Source organism: Aythya fuligula, chromosome 1, assembly GCF_009819795.1.
Source record: "Aythya fuligula isolate bAytFul2 chromosome 1, bAytFul2.pri, whole genome shotgun sequence".
Lineage (NCBI taxonomy): Eukaryota > Metazoa > Chordata > Aves > Anseriformes > Anatidae > Aythya > Aythya fuligula.
Genome location: NC_045559.1, coordinates 203,140,145 through 203,159,629, shown reverse-complemented (window position 1 = coordinate 203,159,629; position 19,485 = coordinate 203,140,145). Strand labels below are relative to the sequence as shown.

Genomic DNA, 19,485 nt, shown 5'->3' with positions numbered 1-19,485 from the left:
TTCAGGTCAGAAACTGGAGAACATTTTCCAGGTCCACGGTTGCCCCAAGCAGAGGAACAGATGGAGCTCTGGACACCCCACTGATCAATGCTTTTAAGAACAGGTGAGAGAAATGCATCAGAGAGGGTCTGGATGTGGTTGATCAGATCTCAGAGGGAGCAGGAGGTTGAGAAGCTCTTGATCCTCTTCAGAATTAGTGTGAGCTGGGGAATAAGACAACAGACCCCATCTAATAACAAAAAAGACTCCTGAATTGCAATTTAGGAGAGACCCCAAACCTGCCACTGGCTCTGCACTGTGAAGAAAAACAAGTTTGCCTCTTCTCTTCCTTTCTACTTTGTCCATTTTCGTCCACAATCCTGTACTTCACTGCTGACAGGGGTGGCAGTGACTTGATGTAAGGCTGGCTACAAAGGTGATTTTTGTTGCAGTTTAATATTTAGTGAAGTGCCTAAATTAGTGAGCTCACTGCGAGTCTCTCCAGCTTTTGGCTTTGGAGACATCGCCGCATGAAGCTTTTCTTGCCCAGGAAGGTGGAAGAAAGCATCTGGCCATCCAGTGTCAGCCTATCCTTCTTGGGATTATCCACGCATGGGGGAAGGAGCAGCCTTGCCTTTTCCCTCCAAGACCTTGGCAATCGATCAGCTACTTGTGAAGTGGAAAAGAAGGGGGAAAAAAAAAAAAACACAAGAGAAAGGGATAAATTCAGGACTGCGTTGCAGGAGGCTGGCAGGGACCAGCTAAAGCTTTTCCAAGTGGCTAGGAGAGCACGGTTTGGATCTAAACTGAAGCTCCTTGCAAGAGCCAGAACTAAAGCTCTCAGTACCAGGGGCCTTGCTCCTTGTTTGCCATTGTCCTGTTTGGTCTGAGATGGGATGTATCCAGACATCTCCTCCTAAAACAGTACGAAATCTTAAATTAAAGGCATCATGAGAGATACCTTTATCCTATCTGCTGATACAGGCCACGAGGGACATGATTTAGTCTGCCCCTTGAGCAGAGAGAACACCATTATCAGTAAAGGTGTGTTATGTAAAATCCCATTTTTTTCCATTGTGACACCAGTAGACCTATATATAAAACAGTAAGGGTAGTCTCAGATCCCAAATGCTCTGAAATTTAAGGAAGATGGGATCTGAATTTAGCCCCTCTGACTCGGTGCAACTGTAGGGGACGGATCCTGCTCTATTTATAGGTTTTAAGAGTCAGCTGCTGGAGCTGAGCCTGTTTCACCTCCTAAAAATAACAGCATGAATCTAGGCGTGCTGAACTGAAGTCTGGGGTTGGACTGCGGTGTAACACAGGTGTGAGTGTGAAAGGAAGCAGGTCCATGGATTAGGGAAAGAAGAACAGCAAGAGCTGGGATGGGGTGAGAGAGCGATGGCCATGTGGCTACTATTTCATTGAAGTGCTGAGTCAGTGTCCTCTGAGTCATATGATTTATCCGAATTGAATGACACTCAGCACCATGCTGACAGCACAAGACCTATCTTCCGAGCAAGCCCTACTTACAGCTCAAAAAAAACCTCACAAAGCCTGTGGATGCTCAATTTCGCAGCCCCAAGAAACAGCAGACACTCAGATCCTTAAACTCTTCTTTATTCCTGGACATCCAGCCCACAGCACCCTCACAAAGGGTCCTCCAGTGCTTGGTGAAGGCTGCTCCTTCCTTTAAGCAACCCTCCACTCCACTCCCAGCAGCTCTGGGCTCCCTCCACCACGTCCCCAGACATATCCTAATATCTCTCCTGCCACCCTCTCAGCACTACTCGGCTTCGCCAGCATCCTGGGGATCAGACAAGGTACCTGCTCATGTATGTTTGCAGCCCCTCATCCCACTAAACAAGAGAAAAAGCTGGTTTTTTGCTATTCCACAGTGGTGGGATAGTGGGCAAATATGCTGATACCCTCTGCCTGTGCAAGCTGGGTCAGAACAACAGGAAAAAAAAAAAAGAGTATGATGGTGCCTAAATTTCTGCATGTGTTTTTCTTTTTAAGTCAAAACAAGTGAGTACAAGTGTAATTTACATGGTTACATTTTTCCAGCCACACAAAACTCACACGCCAGGGAAGAAGTTCACCAAGAGCATCCATCTGGGACTTGGGGTCCCCAGGAGCAAGGCTCGCTTTGGCCCACAGCAGCCTGCGATGGCATGTTGGAAACTATTTAAGATGCCTGCATGTGTACATGAGGCTTTTGGCACCTCCTTCGTCACCACATTAGCCTCTGTCAGGAGTAACCCGAACCATCTGTGCTCCCTGCGTCTGCTGCGGCTCTGCCCAGGAGCCAGGCGGGGACCGTCGGAGTGCTTGCTTTGGGGTGACAGCTCACCTAGCTGCAGCTGCGAGGGGGTCATGCCTTGCAAGGGAAGGGGGAAGGCAGCCCAACTAGACTGCTCCGGTTTTAATTATGGCTTTTAATTAGTGGCAGACGAAGTGCAAAACACTCACGGCCAGACAAAAGCTCCTTTTAGTGCTGCGGTGGCTGTGCAAAAGGAGACACGCAGGCAGTGCTTTCCTCTTGGCGAGCAGATCCTTTCCTCTTCACTGTTTTGCTCAGGACTGGAGCATTTCCCTCTTTTTCCCTGAATTTGAGCATATGGCACATACCTGATGTCATCTCTCACACCCTCACAGTCTCCCGGGACACACGAGCTTGAAGGCTTCAGCATCCCAAGCAGATAATGGGCTTAACACGTGAAATGAGTGACATGGCTGTGGCCATTCCTTCTATCCCTGCCTTCAGCCCTACAAAGGCACTTGGAGGACTCATCCTCAGCTTGGAGAGGAAGGCCAAGTGACTGCAGATATGTGCCCTGGTACTTGGGGTAAGATAAATCTCTCCCAGTCAGCTAATTTCTCAGCTAAGCCCCCCTGGGTTTCCACAGCCTCAGGATTTAGGCGTGGGCCAGTTTTCATCACAGCCTAAGACTTCTGTGTTCTCCAAATGCTCTGAATTAAGGAAATGCTGAAACATGGGAGTGCACACGCAGCAGCCACTCGGAGCAATGAATTCATCACCTGCTAACACAGCTGCTGCCTCCCATTCAAACCTGCTGCAGAGCCTCAGCGTTCACAATTACAGTGACAATTATTAGGCCAGCAAAGGAAGCTGCTGCCATCCATTCCCAATTGGAAACGTATTTAGCTAAGGTTCAATGCCCAGAATTAAAATGGTATTTGGTGCTTATGAGGCCTAATTGTTAGCTTGTAAACATTCAGAGCTTTCATTTATCACATTACCATTGTGTAGAGACCTGGGCCTTGGGAATTAAAGAGAGCATCCTAAGTACCGTCTATTCAGAAATCAATTCCTTGCCTGAGCCTCCGAGTTTCCTCATTTTAGCTTTTTCACATTTCATCAGCCTTTTAAAACTATGAGTCAAATAGATCGGAAAAAAAAAATCACTGTAATAATATTGCATTTAGTGCCAAAGTGTCCTAATGTACTTTGCAAACTATATTTTGCGTGTGATTATACAGCCGTGTGCCCGCTGCCTCTCAACAAGCCTGTCTCTTCGCAATTTTTCAAACAACATTAAACACAACATTAAAAATAAATCCATAATAGACAAACCGATACTACTCAAATATGTATGAAGGCGAGTCCTCTCCCTAATGACACAAAGCCAGGCTGCAGCCACCGTCTGCAGAGCTTTCTGGCTGCCCAAACCAGAAGATGAAGACCTTTCTAGCTGCATTTCAGGCCAGGCCACGGGCTCCAAACATGACCTCACAACTTAGCAAGAGGACTGGAGAGGTGTTGTTTTATCTTGGCACTTACTGGAGTTGCACTGTAGCTTCTGCAGAGGAACAATGATGAGAATCGGGTCATATTATCATTTATATTATATTATAAGAAAATGTGGAGTGAAAAAACTCGCTAAAAGAGGCAGAAGAGGAGGGAGAGCAAAAGTGGCTCGTGTTTCTGTTGCTCCAGCCTGCTGCAGCCAGGGGAAGAGACCCTCACTTGAACTACACTAAACCAAGGACACCACCAAATCCCATAAATCTCCGTGTATGACCTGAGATATCAGCTGGTGATAAAGGGATGTTATTAATGCAGCAAGCTAGCTTTTCTCAAAGTCAAGAGGTGGCTGCTCCTCTAAAGGTAATGAGTGTTATTTATCTCTGGGTTTGACTACGAGAGAAGAAATTGCACAGCTTTTCTGTCACCTGCAAGGCAGATGGAGTCTGGGTAAATGCTTAGCGTGGTCATTCCACCCCTGTTTTGGTGTCCCAGTCACCCAGACTGTTGGTTGGGGTACCCAGCACCACTGGTGGTGGGCTGGGACTTCTGCTGAGTGCTGGTGGTGTCAGGAAGCCATCTGAGGTCTTCTCGTGTGCTCAGCCCAGCTGGCTCCTACCTTCAGACCATTATAGGTTTGGCAGAGTTTGGTCCTCTACTAAACCTCTTCCTACATTACGGGTCAATGCTTCCCTTCCCTCCCATCCAGAGATCTGGCTCCATGTTCTCCTTTGCTCTCTGCCGCTTCTTGGGCAGCCCATGGAAAGGTTTTGAATTTGTGGGCTTGATTGTAGCGATGTGTAAGTAGTTAATTCTGCACCGGAGGAGGTGACCTTCAGGACTAATTGGGCACACAAAGGACCTAAGTGAAAGAGCCTCATCTGGGTTAAATAATGCATAGAAGGTTTGACTTTGGCTCAGAGGGAAATTGAATTAATGTACAGTGATACCATCTCCATGAGCTAATCAAGATAATTGCCATATTCTTGATTTAAACAAATATGTTAAAAAAAAAAAAAATCCGGATTCTGAAGTAGAGATAAACAGCAAGGGTAACCAGCTCGGTGAAGGCTGGTAGCGAATTTTTCATGTCAAGAGGAAAAGCAGCAACAACAAAGCAGTCGCACAGCATCCTTTGTCTTTGACTTGAGGAGCTGGACAACGAGAAGCTGTTACCCTGGCAGAGCATCCAGATCCAGCTCCGTTGGCACTGATTATCACCGTCACGGGTGGAACGGGAAGGCAAGTCTTTAATCCGGTTACCGGACAAGATGAGCTGTCCTGCATTAATTGACAGTGAGTGTCAAGCCCTCTGCGGAGGCAGAAGTCTGTATAATGCTAAAACCCTCACAGAAGTCCTAGGTAGGTCTTTAGGGACAGGCTAATTGCTGCAGGGAGCTAAGTTTCACTCTCAAAGGAAGGGGGAACTGCATGCCATTAGATACTGGACCTTGCTCTGTGCTAAACCCAATCAAGCAGGACTCTTACAGCAGGCGTTGGTGTAGGAAGGGTGCAAGGATGAGCTGCAAGTGCTGTGAACAAGTTTTCCACCCCCCAAAAACACCACCTGTCTCCTTCCTGAACCCCTGGAAGACCTGGATTCCCTGGTTTGCCTTCCACTGCGGGGTCAACATATCAGACATATCCTCTTCTCTCCTCTCTGGAGTCTCACCAACGTGTCTGTATATCACAGCTCTTTGCAGCCATATGATAAAAGCTGAGAAATGCCCCAGTAAGAGCAACAACCAAAGGAGAAGCAGAGATGCTGGACACGTACCTATGTAGTATTGCCACTCTTGCAACACCATCGTTTTTTCGTGTTGGGTACCAGGTTTTATGGTCCTCTACAGACAGTAAGGTAAAGGTAAATCTTGCAGGGATGTTCTTCATGGGGCCACTGGTGCAGCGTAAACTTGCCAGCTGGATTTATGCTTACCCTTAACTTTTAAAGCAGTGGTGCCCATCCTGCCTGGGGCCATAAACAACTGTTATGTGCACTGAGAACCATCAAGCTTTTCCTTGGAGTCAGATCTGATGTCTTTATTTCCTTGGCCACAAGCAAAATGGAAATAGGGGCTTCACCTTCCCCCTTAGCCAGGACTGAAAACAACTCAGAGCACCTTCCAGTCGCTCATGATCACAGGATTTCTCTAAATCACTTAAACTTTCCCAGTGTAAATTTCCCGATGTTCTGATACAGAAACCAATAACCTGCAAGTTTCAAACATCAATTTGTTTTACACCATCTTCTTCAACTTCTTGGCTATCAAGGAATTTACATTTCATCTTGCCATGCCTGCACTCATCCCTGCGGTTTGTGTTTGACTCATGCATATCTTCTGTCTAGAGAAAATATATCTTAGGGAAGGCATCCAGAGTTATGATTTAAGATACCAAGAAATAGAGAATATACTGCTTCTCACAGTTGGTCGCTCTACCGGTTAGCTAATCTCAGCCCTAAAAAATTACACTGCCCTGTCAACTTGAATGTCTCTACCTTTGCTTTTCTAGCCCTTTGCCCTTCTCGTGCCTTTCTCTGCTAGGCTGAGAGTCCTTCTGTAGGTGACAGTTTTGTGCTGACATGCTGTGATCTGGACACTTCTTGTGCTAAGATAAACAGATCAAGTTGTTTTAGTTCTCAAGCATAAAACATTTTCTCCCCACGACTGCATTTTTGAACTGTGTGTTTTCTGCACACTCTTCTATTTTCCCCATCCTTCATAAACTGCAGACACCAGAACTGATAGTACTAGTCTCATCAGTGTTGTGCAGGGAGAAAATCAGCTCCCTTCTACTCACTAAAGTAGGGAGGGATAAGTAAACACATTCATCTTATTTTTCCATCCAAGCAATGGGTTAGACAGACTTGCCATGTATGGCTTCATGATTTGTTTACTTCAACCTCTGAGAGTCAACGCTCAACCCCATTCTTTAGATGTGGCCTGTTACATTTGTACCTTGGCAGTAGATTATGTAATAATAACATATTATGTTTAAATGAAACTTAATTGATCAATAAATCTAAGGATCTCACCTTTATTTACTAATCTTCTCATTTTATCAGTTCTGATTTTGTATTTTTTTTTCCAGATCATGCATGCAAAACCAGGGTAGGGTCAAGCCCTGCTTATTCACCCCAAACAACCTCACTGAGTGATCCCCTATTGCTGACTAACTTTTCAGAGCAAGTTCTTGAGGTATTTAATATGCACTTTTCACAGCTGAGAAGAATAGAAGACCAACCTCATGGACAGGTTGGGAAAGGATCAGTTAGGATAAGACAGGCTATAGCACCAGCAGTATTTATGAACAACTTAGATCACTTTGATAGGATCCATTTAACTAAACTGTAGATATCTGTAATGTAAACACCCCTGTCTGAGCTAATCATTCTGGACTGCTTTTATGGAGGTAGACTTTCAGGCTACTACTTGTCTCATTACATCCTAAAGCCACAATATCTGATATAACTCATCTGAAACTCACCTTGAAAGTACCTGTTTCTCTCCACTGCCTATAAAGGGAGGCTGAGGTAACTAATTCAGAGATGGGCTTTTACACTGCAGTTGTATAAAGTTACATCAGAATCTGTCAGGAACAGTTAAATAGAGATAACTGATCACAGGTTTGGATGAGATATCTCTGAAGACACATTCCCAACTCTATTTTCAGTGATGCTGCGCTATCATATAGTGCTGACTTGCTCTAGTCAAGATTTCCATAGCCTAACCACTGGAGAATACTGTCTTCCATTTAGCTCTAAAAAGCTTTCTTATGACTCTTCTGAAGTGCATAAAAGGACCAGAATGATGACTTTCACAAATGCTCTATTTTGCTGGATAGCAAGATATAATGGATCACTGTTATAAATATATCCACAGACTACGTTGGATTTTAGCTTCTGTTTCATTTTATCTCTTTTATACTTTCAGTCACACTTTTAATATGCTTTAGGTAGAAATCTGACCATTAGTGGCTGTAATGTTTAGTTTACTTCACTGTCCATCGCTACATCTGTTTTCAAGCACAGGAACTATTGGGTTCTTTACAAAAAGAAAATATTGCCTTGATTTAGCATGATGGTCCTGACAATAAAGCAGGCTTCCACTCCTATAGAGAAAAACACCCTGTCTTTCCTCCCTAAAGCCTCCCTCAAGCAAATTCAATGTAAGAGATGGAAGGGTATTAACTTTGATTCACTGAGGAATATTGCTGTAGTAATTGCAAACAGAACCTTGATGGAATGCAAATAACCTTTCAAAAGATTCATCACAGAGTTTCCATCAGTTCTTTTAGAGGCAAGAGCAAAGAAACTCAAAACTGGGCCTGGAACATTTAAAAAAAAAAGAGCCAAATCAACTGCATGTCTAACACACGGGTATGTGGATATGTGGATTTAGCCAGCTTTCCTCCCTGAGTATCTCTCTCTCTCTCTCTCTTTTTTTTTTTTTTTTTTCCCCACAGTTTTTGTCTTTGTAATCTTGGGAACTATCTATTCTATCCAAATTAGTCTCCTACAATGGGTTTATTATTATGGTATCTGAATGCCTCCATGTAACCACTCAAACCATATAGGAAATTATGCGCTAAAAAGAGCATTTCAAGAAGGCTGGAATTTGAGAATAAAAATGGAACTAAGGAAGCGGGGAATGGTTTCTCAACAGCAGGATGAATTTGTAGACCATCCCTCTAGAGGCCCTTGTTTGAGTAATATATCTTTTTCCTATTTGATATCAGAAGGATACTATATTCATGGTCTTTATAAGCAGGGAATTGCCAATAGTAATATAAAATAAAACCACAAATCTTCAAGTCACTGCCATTGCTGGATTTTTCACTGCGTCTCATCTTCTCTTTGCTCAAAAAATTTGTTGGGCGGCGATGGTCTTGAATAGCTCTGAGATTATTTTAAAGTTTAGTGGGGCCAACCACAACAGAAGCAGAGCAGTCCATTAATTACAGAATCGTTTTCTGAGCAAGCTGTCATTAGTCATTGTCAGTTGTCATTCTACATCAGCCATTTCAAACAATTGAGAAAAGAGCACAAGAAGTAGGTGAAAAGCTGAGAAAAAAGAGGATCTAATGGAACTTTCACACTTCCAGGGCTTTCAAAGCCAAAGAAAATTCTCTGACATGCAGCCTAAATTTCCAGTCCCAACTATACTTAAGGAGAAGCAGGTGTCCAAATTTCTTAGCTGATTTAGAAAAGCTCAGCATAACCTCTGTCTGAAGTTGATTTGGTAGATGGAGCTTATTTAAACTTTAACACACGTACATCTAATATGAAGTGTTTGTGTGAGATCTAATATTTTCTGTTCTGAACACTTTATTTGGACAATAGCTCTGCCCAGGGAATTAAAAATCTAACAAGTTTGCATGGTTCAGAGGACACAGAATGAAGTCAGCAGCACAGTACTCGTAATATACTTACTCATAAAATGTTGTCCAGCCATTTTCATTGCTTTTGGTGGCAAGGAGACCAGAGTTGCCGTGGTAAGTCATCATGGCCACTTCATGCCCCTGCGTGGTTACACTCTTGAGAGCGCTGTTGGTACCGATTGTCACCCAGTAGACTTGGCCATCAGGCACGACCAGCCAGAGGGGCATCCCCGTGGAATCTCTCCGGATGTTGACTAAGTTGCCATTGTTGTCAGTGATCAGGGTTATATCTCCATCCCCAGAGTAAGTAAAATTGTAAAGATAATCTCCGGTGGTAAGGCTCTGAGTATAAAGGTGCTTACCACTGGTGTCAAACAAGTAGAGTTCCTGGTCTATAGGCGAGGATAACTCATACATATTTTGCGTGTTGAGGAACGGTTTGTTCTTCCGAATAAAGCGTATTCGGATGTTTCCAAGGTCGGCGACATACAGCTCCCCGTCTGCACACACTGCAAGGGAGGACGGCGCGTTGAGCTTGGCATCCTTGGCATAGCCATCGTCCCCCGAGAAGCAGTCACAGTTAGCGTCGTTCTTGCAGTCACAGCTGCTGGGTGCACCGGCCACGAGAGAAATCTCTCCGTTGGTGGTGACCTGCCTGATGCGGTTGATCTTTTTCTCATCGGTTTCAGCAATGTACAACACCCCGTTATGGGAGACGGCCAGGGCGGTAGCGGACTCCAGGGTGGCGTGGATGGCCACCTTGCTCAGGAGAAAGTGATCCATCCCCGGCACCTGGCAGTGCATGGGCCTCCCCGCCACTATGCGCACTTGGTGGTTCTCAGAAATCTGCAACACAACGTTGTTGTCGAGCACGTAGAGCGAATTATCCATCGGGTTGACTGCCAGATCTGTGGGCCATTCGAGACGAACCTTGATGGTGAAACAGCACAAGGAAGTTATTACAATGAGACCTCTTTTCACAATATGATTGCTACAAATCAATATCAGAGGGGATATTTCAACATGGATTAAAGGGAAAAAGAGTAAAAGGAGCTCAACTGGTTATTACTGCTGGGTATGATGGCCACAGAGGACATCACCCTGGTGTGAACATCATGGAAACCCACGTTTTGCTTCATGGGAGCAGGTGATGGGTAGAGGCAGATGCTCTTCTGCCTTCATTATACCATGAATTAGGAGAAATTTCTTCTCAGCAAGTGGTCAGGCATTGGGATGGGTTGCCCAGGGAGGTGGTGGAGTCCCCGTCCCTGGGGGTGTTCAAGGAAAGGTTGGACGTGGTGCTTGGGGACAGGGTTTGGTGGGTGACATTGGTGGTAGGGGGTGGTTGGAGCAGGTGATCTTGGAGGGCTTTTCAAACCTCAATGATTCTAGGATTCTATTCCATGGCTTTTCTGCCTCTCCACCTTGGTGTGAGGTGTCTCAGCCCACGCAAAGTGGCATCGGTGCACTAGCAGAACAGTGTTGTGGAAGAAGAGTGGGAAATAGGAGTTAACTACACAATTCGGATTCAAGTAGGATTTCCCCTCTTCGAACCACCCTATGCTCTTTGGATTGATAGAGCCTGGACCTGAGAGTGGAGACATGGGACTGGGAATTTTGTTGGTTGAAGTGCTGTGAAATCGATCAGTCAAACAAAACAATGATCCTTCTCCTTCTACTAAAGGATTTTCCAGACAAGTGGCCCAGCTCCTCTGGGTAAATGACATGGAGAGATATAGAAAACTGGCAGCTGTGTCAGCATTTGTGTACGCCCAAGGTATAACCACCTATTTTGTGCTTGATACTGCAAAAATGCAAAAATAGCAAATTACAAGAAATTCAGGCTATTTCACTTTGTGGTATAAAATCCTTATATCTTTATATTGTTTTTCATATTTTTTTGAACATAATGGAAGAATGGGTTCAAGTAATAGTGACACATCCTAGTTCTACACTGATAATGCATAGACACAAGTAAACTGAAGATATGACCGGTAACATTACAAGTGAGCGAGCGCTAGAAGGTCTCTATTTCTAGCTCTATTTGTGCAAAATATTGTCTTTTCAAGTGAGTTTACTCTTTCAGTTGTCAGACTCAGGAAAGCTCTAATAACAGAATTCAGGGTAATTTTTTTTTTTTTTTTTTTTAACAAGGACTGTGAGATGTTTTCCTTTTTATTATTTTATTTTACTTTACTTTTATATATAAAAAAGGTCAATGTTGTGCTGATGGGAGTCAACCAATGCTTACATGTTTTCTTAATTGCGTCTCTTCTCCATAACAGGAGTGAAGTGGAATTGGAAATGAACAACCTTGAAGAATGCTCTTGGTCACCTCCAGGCAGTCTTTTAAATAGATTTTCAACTAGTTAAAAAAGAATAGCTATTCTGGTTATATCCTGCCTCTCTGTCAGCCAGGCAACTTGAAGTTGGATCAGGTGGATTTGCTATCTAGTGGTTGACTGAAAAAACATGCACTTTGTGCCATTCTCTCCTCTCCTGTGTTTTTGTTTGTTTGTTTGTTTTTCTTTACCCAATGGCATGATGGATGTGCTGTGACTGAGAGCTGTGGGAAGGGCACACATTTGAAACCAAGAACAAGAAGAGACCAGGTATGAACTAGAGGAACACACAGAAGATTCATACTTTTAAAGCCTGTGCTTGAACATCTCTGCCACAGCCATGCTTTACTTTTGGTGCTTCTACTCACTTTTCAAGTTTTTTTTTTTTTTTTTTTTTTTTGTTTGTTTGTTTGTTTGTTTGTTTTAAGAGCATTAGTTGCATGGTACTCAGTTCATTATTTCTTCTAATATCTGGGCTTGTGAAGCTCAGTTTCATGGCTAAAAACAGTGCTCAGCTCTGCCTAGTCTGATTCTCTGCTTGCAAAATCTTCCTTTTCTCAGCTCCTGGCCTATTTTAACCCTTCCTGTAGTAAAACATTATAGCCTGTGGTTTCCTCTTTAATAATGCATGCCTCCATCCCTTCCAGTGGTCTTTAAGCTCCTCAGCCTTGAGTTAGCATCAAGAGCAGAGTTTATTCTGAACCGACAAGGGAATTTTCAATTTCTTAAAAACCACTCCTTGTCAACATTGGCAGCTAAATATTTCATGTCCCAGATAGCCTCGGGGACCTGACAGAAAAGACCTTTCTATGCACTGTAAATGATGAAAAGCTACTTCCCAAGCTGGGTTTTGTTTGCTTGTGCATTGCTTTTGTTTGTTTGTTTTTTTTCCCTCATTAATCTTGTCTTTGGTGTGTCTTTCCAAAACATGACTGGTTAATCTGTCCATCACAGTACAGATTAATCTAAGAATGGCTCCTGTAATTTTGTGAAGGGAAAGAAAGAGGCTTTAGTTGATCCATTTTAGCTCATCTCAGAAATGTTTAAGTATGACACTGGTATGCATATAAGCCATATAACTTGACAGAAAATATTTCTTATAGCCTGAATCCTCAGTGGTCTTGTGGTAACTGCCCCTGAAATTCGGATAAAGAAAAAACATGCCTTTAAGATGAGAAACACACTACAAAATGGCCTTTAACCATCAAAATTTACTTCTATAGAAGGCATGAGAGCTTTTAAACTCATAATTTTAGCTTGTTCATAAATTGCGGACAGTGGGAACCAGTCGCAAAGAAGCAAGAATAACCTTTTCAAATTAGAGAGAAAAACAAGAAGAACAGATTCCATATGGGAGCACGGAAATTATCTAGGTAGTTACAAAAAGGAAACCCCATTGACATCTATTGTGGCTGAATAACAGTACTTAGCCCTCCAGCTATGATCCGTATTTTCATAGGAGAGGGCAACATTCCTCTAGCCAAGCAAACAACGAGTGGCACAAAGGTTTCAAAGGACAGTATCTCGAAACTGGCACAATTTGACAAGTTGGCCAGTGCCCCACAAAATCGAGTGCTGGGCTGTAACAGATTTCTCTTCGGCACTATCCAGAAGCAAAGCAATCAGCAAACCGAGATTTCTTTTTCTTTTTTTTTCCCCTCCACCTTTAAGCAGCAGGACTTAAAAGCCCAGCATGATGGTAGCTGCAACCAATTTGCAATCTGATGCAATTCAAGATTCTTGTTTTCCTGCTGTTGCTAATTTTGGCACCATGGCCTCCAATCAGTATTTCCTAGATGTTAATTTGATTCAGGCCTAAAATTTTGCTGGGCCAAATCAGAATGGGGGGAAGCAATGAAAAAAAAAACATGGTTTGCTAAGCTGTTATAACAGAGCAAAGTGTTATATCCCCACTAAAATAAGTACAGTTTCCTGTCCTTTTTAATTTAAAGCAACTACTTTCTTGAGAAAAGAGCCTAATGAAACCTGCTTTCCCAGGAATCTGTTTCTCACAGTTGGCTGGGAGCTCTGAAAGAAGTCTTTAAAATCTCTCTCCCCAGCAATTCTCTGAGTTAGGTCTTTCTTTCAGTCTTTATAGGATCTCTTTTTTTTGACTCAGTAATTTCCATGCTACAGGATATGTAGGGATGTAATTCTCCTAAAGTCCTTATCTCCTTGTCAAAGTTGGGGAGGCACATAGACATGCAGACAGGGTGAATGTCTATGTTTTTATTCTATGGAGAACCAAACCGAAGAGTTGTCTTACCTGAGAAATGTCCATGACAGAGTCACAGCTGAGAGGCCGAGCAGATGTCAAGTCATTGGAACCCAGCACTGTTGAGATGATCCCATTCTGATCAATCCGCCTGATCATTGTGCCATCCACAAAGTAAATCAGCCCAAACTTGTCCACAGTGATGCCTGGGGAAGAAAAAAGCATATCAGTCAGAAAGGAATAGCAACCTGAAAATACGAAGTGAATGGAAGATAAGAGTCTGGTCTGACTCATGAGAGTGAAGTGTAAGACCACTGGTTTGGTTGGGAACAATATATTTTATGGCATTCAAAAAGGATTCTAATAACTACGTGTTCTACGTGTTCAGAAACATGATGCTTTGCTCATGGTATGAATATTAAGCCATGAGCATGAAAATGTTACACTGGGGAATGTTTCAGAGACAGTGATGAGAAAGTCTCTGAAAGATCCACCAGGTCAGTCAAATTCCAGATGGATAAATGTGGAAGGGTTTCTGCTGGGATAATCCTACTCATCTCCAGTAGCTCACCTGTTTCTGAACACTGCAAGGTGATTTATTTCATTGTCCCTTTGTAGACGCACTCCCACCAGTGGATTTGAAGTCTGCCAACAACAGTTACAGACTGCTGATTCTTGTTTCCTCACCTACAGATATGTGCCATTTCACTTCCCCTTAGGCATCATTTCTCAAGTATTTGTTATGTTACCACAACCTCCTCTAATCCTCTTTATCCCAGGCCAGCTATACCCTGCATCTTTCATCAGAGGTTTTCCTAGTGCTTTACACTTACTAATTAGACCTCATAGCAGCCTGTGAGTGTGAGCATCTTAATTTTACATGCCGGGAAAATAAGAGATAAAGCAATTTTCACAAGGTCGTAGAGAGTGTTCATGACTAAGGCAGGAATAAGAAGTTAAGGGCCCCATTCACCTCTCTTTTATGCTAGTATAAATTAAAAATAACTCCACAGATACTAATAGAGTCATCCATCTCGTCTATCCTACGGTAGCAGAATGCTGCTCAGCATAATATTTAAGTGTCTTCAAGACACTCAAAGAATGTAAAAGAACAGGAATGGAGAAGCCTGTAACACCCTTTTCTATCCAGGTGAAAACTCTGCTTGGAATATATGAATATTAGGATCTTCCTGTTTGGTTTCTTTCATTAGCAGGGTAGCAATCACTTGGCAAGAAGTAGACATCTGCATTGTGCATCCAAGCAAGTAGCTGGAGCATTCAGCAGAGAGAAATAGGGTGCTATGCATATCACCCTAAAACAGATGTCTGTAGAAGATTATGCGAATCCTTCCAGAAGTACCTTTTCTTCCTCGTTGACTACAAAAGGAGATTACAGCAAATATTTCCACAGGAAACATTTATACCATAGACAGATAAAGTTAGTGAGATGAATCTTCTCCATAATGTTATTTTTTTTTTTTTGGCTGTCATCTCGGTGACAAATATGATGGAAAATCTGTTGCAGACAGAAAGCTTTGAGAATGTTTCTGAGAAGCGACCAGATCTCGTGTTTCTCCAAAATGCTGTGTTACAGCCAGATCCCCTTGTTTGAAACATTTACCCTCCGTCTTCATCCACTGTGAGGTATGCTGTGAATTACAGATGCAGCAATTCACAGATCAAAAGTTTTTGCCTTTCATGTAGCAGGGACTAATCCCCTGATTGCTTTGGAAATTAAAAGCATGGCCTTTAGCCAGCACTCTAACTATTGTATGGGCTGGGAGCCATGGAGGTGGATGATACATGGAAAAATATATCGTATTTGGTCATAGAGAAACCTACAGAGGAAATGAAATGGCACGGAAGATAATCTAGCCTGGAAGTAATGGCAAGAAAACCTCAGGATTAAGTCATTGTTTGGGAGAAAGAACAAACTTCTCCATTTTGCTGAGGTAAAAGGAGGGATTCAGACAGGGCTGCGACCTGTCGAGTCAAAGTCAATTAGGAGTCAGGACACTGACGTTGCAGATCACTGAGTTGAATGGGAGCTGTGTATTTTTGCTGGGAGATAAAAAATGTGTTTTGTTCCTGAGTTCTTCACAGCATCTCCCTGCCTGAAGGGCATCGCTTTGACCTGGATTGGGTATCTGACCAGTAGAGCAGGAAGGTTTCAAAATAGCCCCTGGGGCAGTGAGGAAAAAAAGTATTACTTGCTGGTTTTAAGATGAAGTTCATTAATTTTGGAGGGGATTATATGACAGGATTTCTGGGATAATGGATGACAGGACTAAATGATCCAAAAGATTGCTTCCAGTCCTACATTCCAATACCTGCATTTAATTCCTGCCAAGACAGGACTGATCTTTGCAGGACAATGAAAGAAGAACCCCAAAGAGGAGTGGCAAGCACCTGTTGCACACCTGAATGCCACAGGAGAAGCTGCAGCAGCGGTGGCCATTTATTTTTCCTACACAATACCAACCCATCAGCTGCATCTTAGCACCCTGTCAAAAGCTACAGAGAGGTGTGGAGGAATCTGCATCAATGTCTTGCTTGCATCTGTGACTTAAAAGAAGTTGTTTTTGCCTGATATTGACACATCGGCTGTTGAAGGTTCCCGCTCCTCTAATTATTTTGCCCACCAAATGGCAATTTCTTTAAGGTTTGGTGGAGTTTGCTTGACATGCAGGAATACAGCTGAGCTCTTCAAGCAACGTGCTAGATGTGCTTTTTTCAGAGGAGGCACGACAGAGGGTTCGCTTGGTCTTAATTGCCTTTTGTCAGGCACAAAAGGCTCTTACCCCGTGTCCCAGGTTCACAACCAGTCTTTTCCAGGGCTCCTGTCCATTAGTCTGCGTGACAGGCCAAAAGGCAGTGAAGGGTGGCAGGCTGGATAATGCGATTTTAAATGAGGCAGGATTTTCTCTCTTAGCTAGTTCCATATGGATTGGATTGGACTTATCAGCAGCGTGTGCTGACAGCCGCTCGGCGCGCGGTGCTGAGCTCCGATGGCTGCTCTGATTAACCAGTTACAGCAAGAATAATCCCGGCATACCTTGGCTCCGATCGGTTGATACAGCACAACTTTAGTTTGCATTCCGGCTTAGACAAAGAGCTTGCACAGCCAAATAACTTAAAGTGGGATAGAAAAGTTGCCACTTATCACCCTGCTTGGGGGCGATGGCAGGTGCATGCATTCCTATCACGGAGCGCTCCTCTGCTTATCCCTCCTCCACGGAGCCTAAGCAATCTCAATTACCTGGCATTTCCCAGGATGTTCTGCAGGGTAACAAAGTTTTCAGCCTGTCAAAGGTCTAATTTCTTTTTCCACTGGCCCCTCGCACAGCAAATACTCCGTTCCCTTCCTGAGTTTACCTGATTGCCTCGGAATTAAATCGAATTGCAAAGAGGAGCCCTGCTCTCCCCCAGACAAGTGTCTTTGGAGGGACGGCTTGCAGAGAAAGAGGCATCTCGCAGCTCCTTTGCAGCAGATTGTAGAGGTCAGATCAAACTTTTTGATAGGGATTTATGTGTTTCCTATCTGATTATGGCACAGTTCCAGTGCTGGGAGCTGGAGACGGGCACTGAAATGGGTATTTCGCATGTTACGCATGTAAAGCCAAAGGCCTTGGGTTGCTTTGGCAGAAGGCTCCTCTCATGTTTCCATAGGAACATAAGGGGAATTAAAGACTTTCAGCACACGGCTCGAAGTTCAATCTCACAGCTACTGAGAGAAAACATCTGCTGCCACTAACTAGGTGGTGTTGCAGGTCCAAATTTTAAGCGCCGAGTTACAAAATAGATGCAGTAGGAAATCATGTTGGTTCCTCTCGAGTAGTCTAGGATCCCGTAAGGAACGAGGGCTGCATCACCATGTGCATTGCACCAGTGAGCTGTGCTGGTAGAAAGCTGGGATGCGATGACATTTGCTTGAAATGTCAGGACCTTGTGGTGTGAGAAAGTGACAGTGCAACGTGCCACTGCAAATCCTGGAACACAATGACGCTGTTCTAAAAAATAAACTTCTACAAGTGATTGCATTGCACATATAGCTCTACTTGGAAAAATAAAAAAAAAGAAAGGGTGGGGAGAACCCTTTTAAGTGAAAAAATAGGTACTAAAGGAATCCAGATTCAGAGCTTTCTTGTCAGGCTGGATGCTGAATAACTGGGTGATAAAATGGCAGATGAAAATCAATGTCAATAAGTACAGAGGAATTCACAGGGGAAGGAGTAAGTCTAACTACCCATATGCAATGACAAGCTGTAAAATAGCTCACAGGAAAAAAAAAAAAAAAGGTGGAATTCCTGTGCAAGTTTTCTGCAATGATCAGCTTGGGGCTCTGCAGTGGTCAAGAAAGGGGCTAGAGGACAGGAATGGATTAGGAAAGGCAGAAAGAGAAGAACAACAAATGCACTTCTGGTCTTAAAAAGACAAGACTTTTTCATGCTGGGGCTAAACAAGTCGTGGAAATTAGCACAGGATGTCTTCAAAGAAAAAGAATGGGTGCTCAGCGAGGTTTCTCGACAAATTGATGGTGGCATCTAAGCACGGGTCCAGGTGCAACTTCTTTAGAAAGCTCTTCAGAAATGTCAATGACCAGAGTGTTAGCAGGGAAAGGTCACTGTTGTTGCCCCTTTCCCTGTGCATCTTTTCTGGCCACAGTAAGAGGCAAGATATTTTGTTCAATCAGCCTCTGGTCCTCCCTGAAATAACCCTTCTGTTAGTATTTGATAATACAAATTCTAAGTGCTTGTGGAGGGCTGAGTTTCTGATAATTCTGTCAAACCCAAGAACACTTAGCGAACAACTGAGATTTTGTTTACACATTCAGCAGGACGCAGCAAAGGAAGCAATCTGTCCCCAAATCAATTACTGCATTTTGCATTGCTTTTGCCGTGCTAAATGAAGGAGACACCTCCGGCCCCAGCCCTGTCCTTTCTGAAACCATCTTCCTATTGTATAGACTTGTCACTGCCGTCTCTCTTAATTGCAGGCTCCTTGGTAATTTCTCTGCCACAACATTTTTCCCAAGGAGAGCCACTGGTGAGTACTCAGATGAAAACAAATGCTCTGACAAGCTGGAGTTTTAATTTTTCTTTAGATTGCTTGTAGAAGACGATCGTTATTAGCAGATGATAATTAGAAAGTGGTAACACTTTAATTTGCAAGGATGCATTGAAATTCGTTAGCATCTGAAGGCTTTGCTGAGCTCTGTGGCAAATGAATGCAAGGATCAGACTGGCTCCTAACAGCTATGATAAACACTATGATCAAACAACTGCCCCCACTATTTCCTCTGTCGATCTGCCTCTCCTGTATTTGTATAGCCTACCTTTATCAGAGAAGCCAAAGATAGGGGAAGAATGAAATCCCAGAGGTGGCTTTTATCTGTCCTAATGTCTTGTGTAAGCCAAAAACATTTTATCTCTCTTCAAGACAAGGACCACTTCGGAGAAATTATCCCCTCTGAGCTGGTGGGAGGTGAGGTGGGAACTGGAAGAGGTGACCAATATTGTGGGGAAGAGGCTCCTGCTCAGAAAATGGAGAATCATCCTGAGCAGGGATAGCTGGGGGGGCTGTGTCCCTCGGGCTCTGTCACCAGGAGGAGATGGGCACTTCCAGAGGGTGGTTCCTTCAACTCAGACACATGCACAGGCACAGAACAAACCATCTGTTTCAAGTTTTTTTTTTTTTTTTTTTTTTTTTTTTTTTTTTTTTTTTTTTTCACGAAAAGAAGAACCAGATCTACTTAGACCAGGTCCTTGACTGATCCAAGATGTTAAAGGTAGGCAGAAGCC

The 19,485-nt window shown here is 43.4% G+C and overlaps 1 protein-coding gene across 6 annotated transcripts in view; it reads right to left on the bottom strand.

Moving 5' to 3' along the window:
* TENM4 (teneurin transmembrane protein 4) overlaps positions 1 to 19,485 on the bottom strand; it is a 554,777-nt gene that overhangs the window by 30,140 nt on the left and 505,152 nt on the right. For all 6 annotated transcript variants that reach the window (XM_032196280.1, XM_032196305.1, XM_032196313.1 and 3 more), the window contains 2 exons: positions 13,736 to 13,890; positions 9,180 to 10,057 (listed from right to left, as the gene is read on the bottom strand). In XM_032196280.1, coding sequence (XP_032052171.1) covers positions 9,180 to 10,057; positions 13,736 to 13,890 — 1,033 coding nt within the window. The remainder of the gene's footprint in view (positions 1 to 9,179; positions 10,058 to 13,735; positions 13,891 to 19,485) is intronic.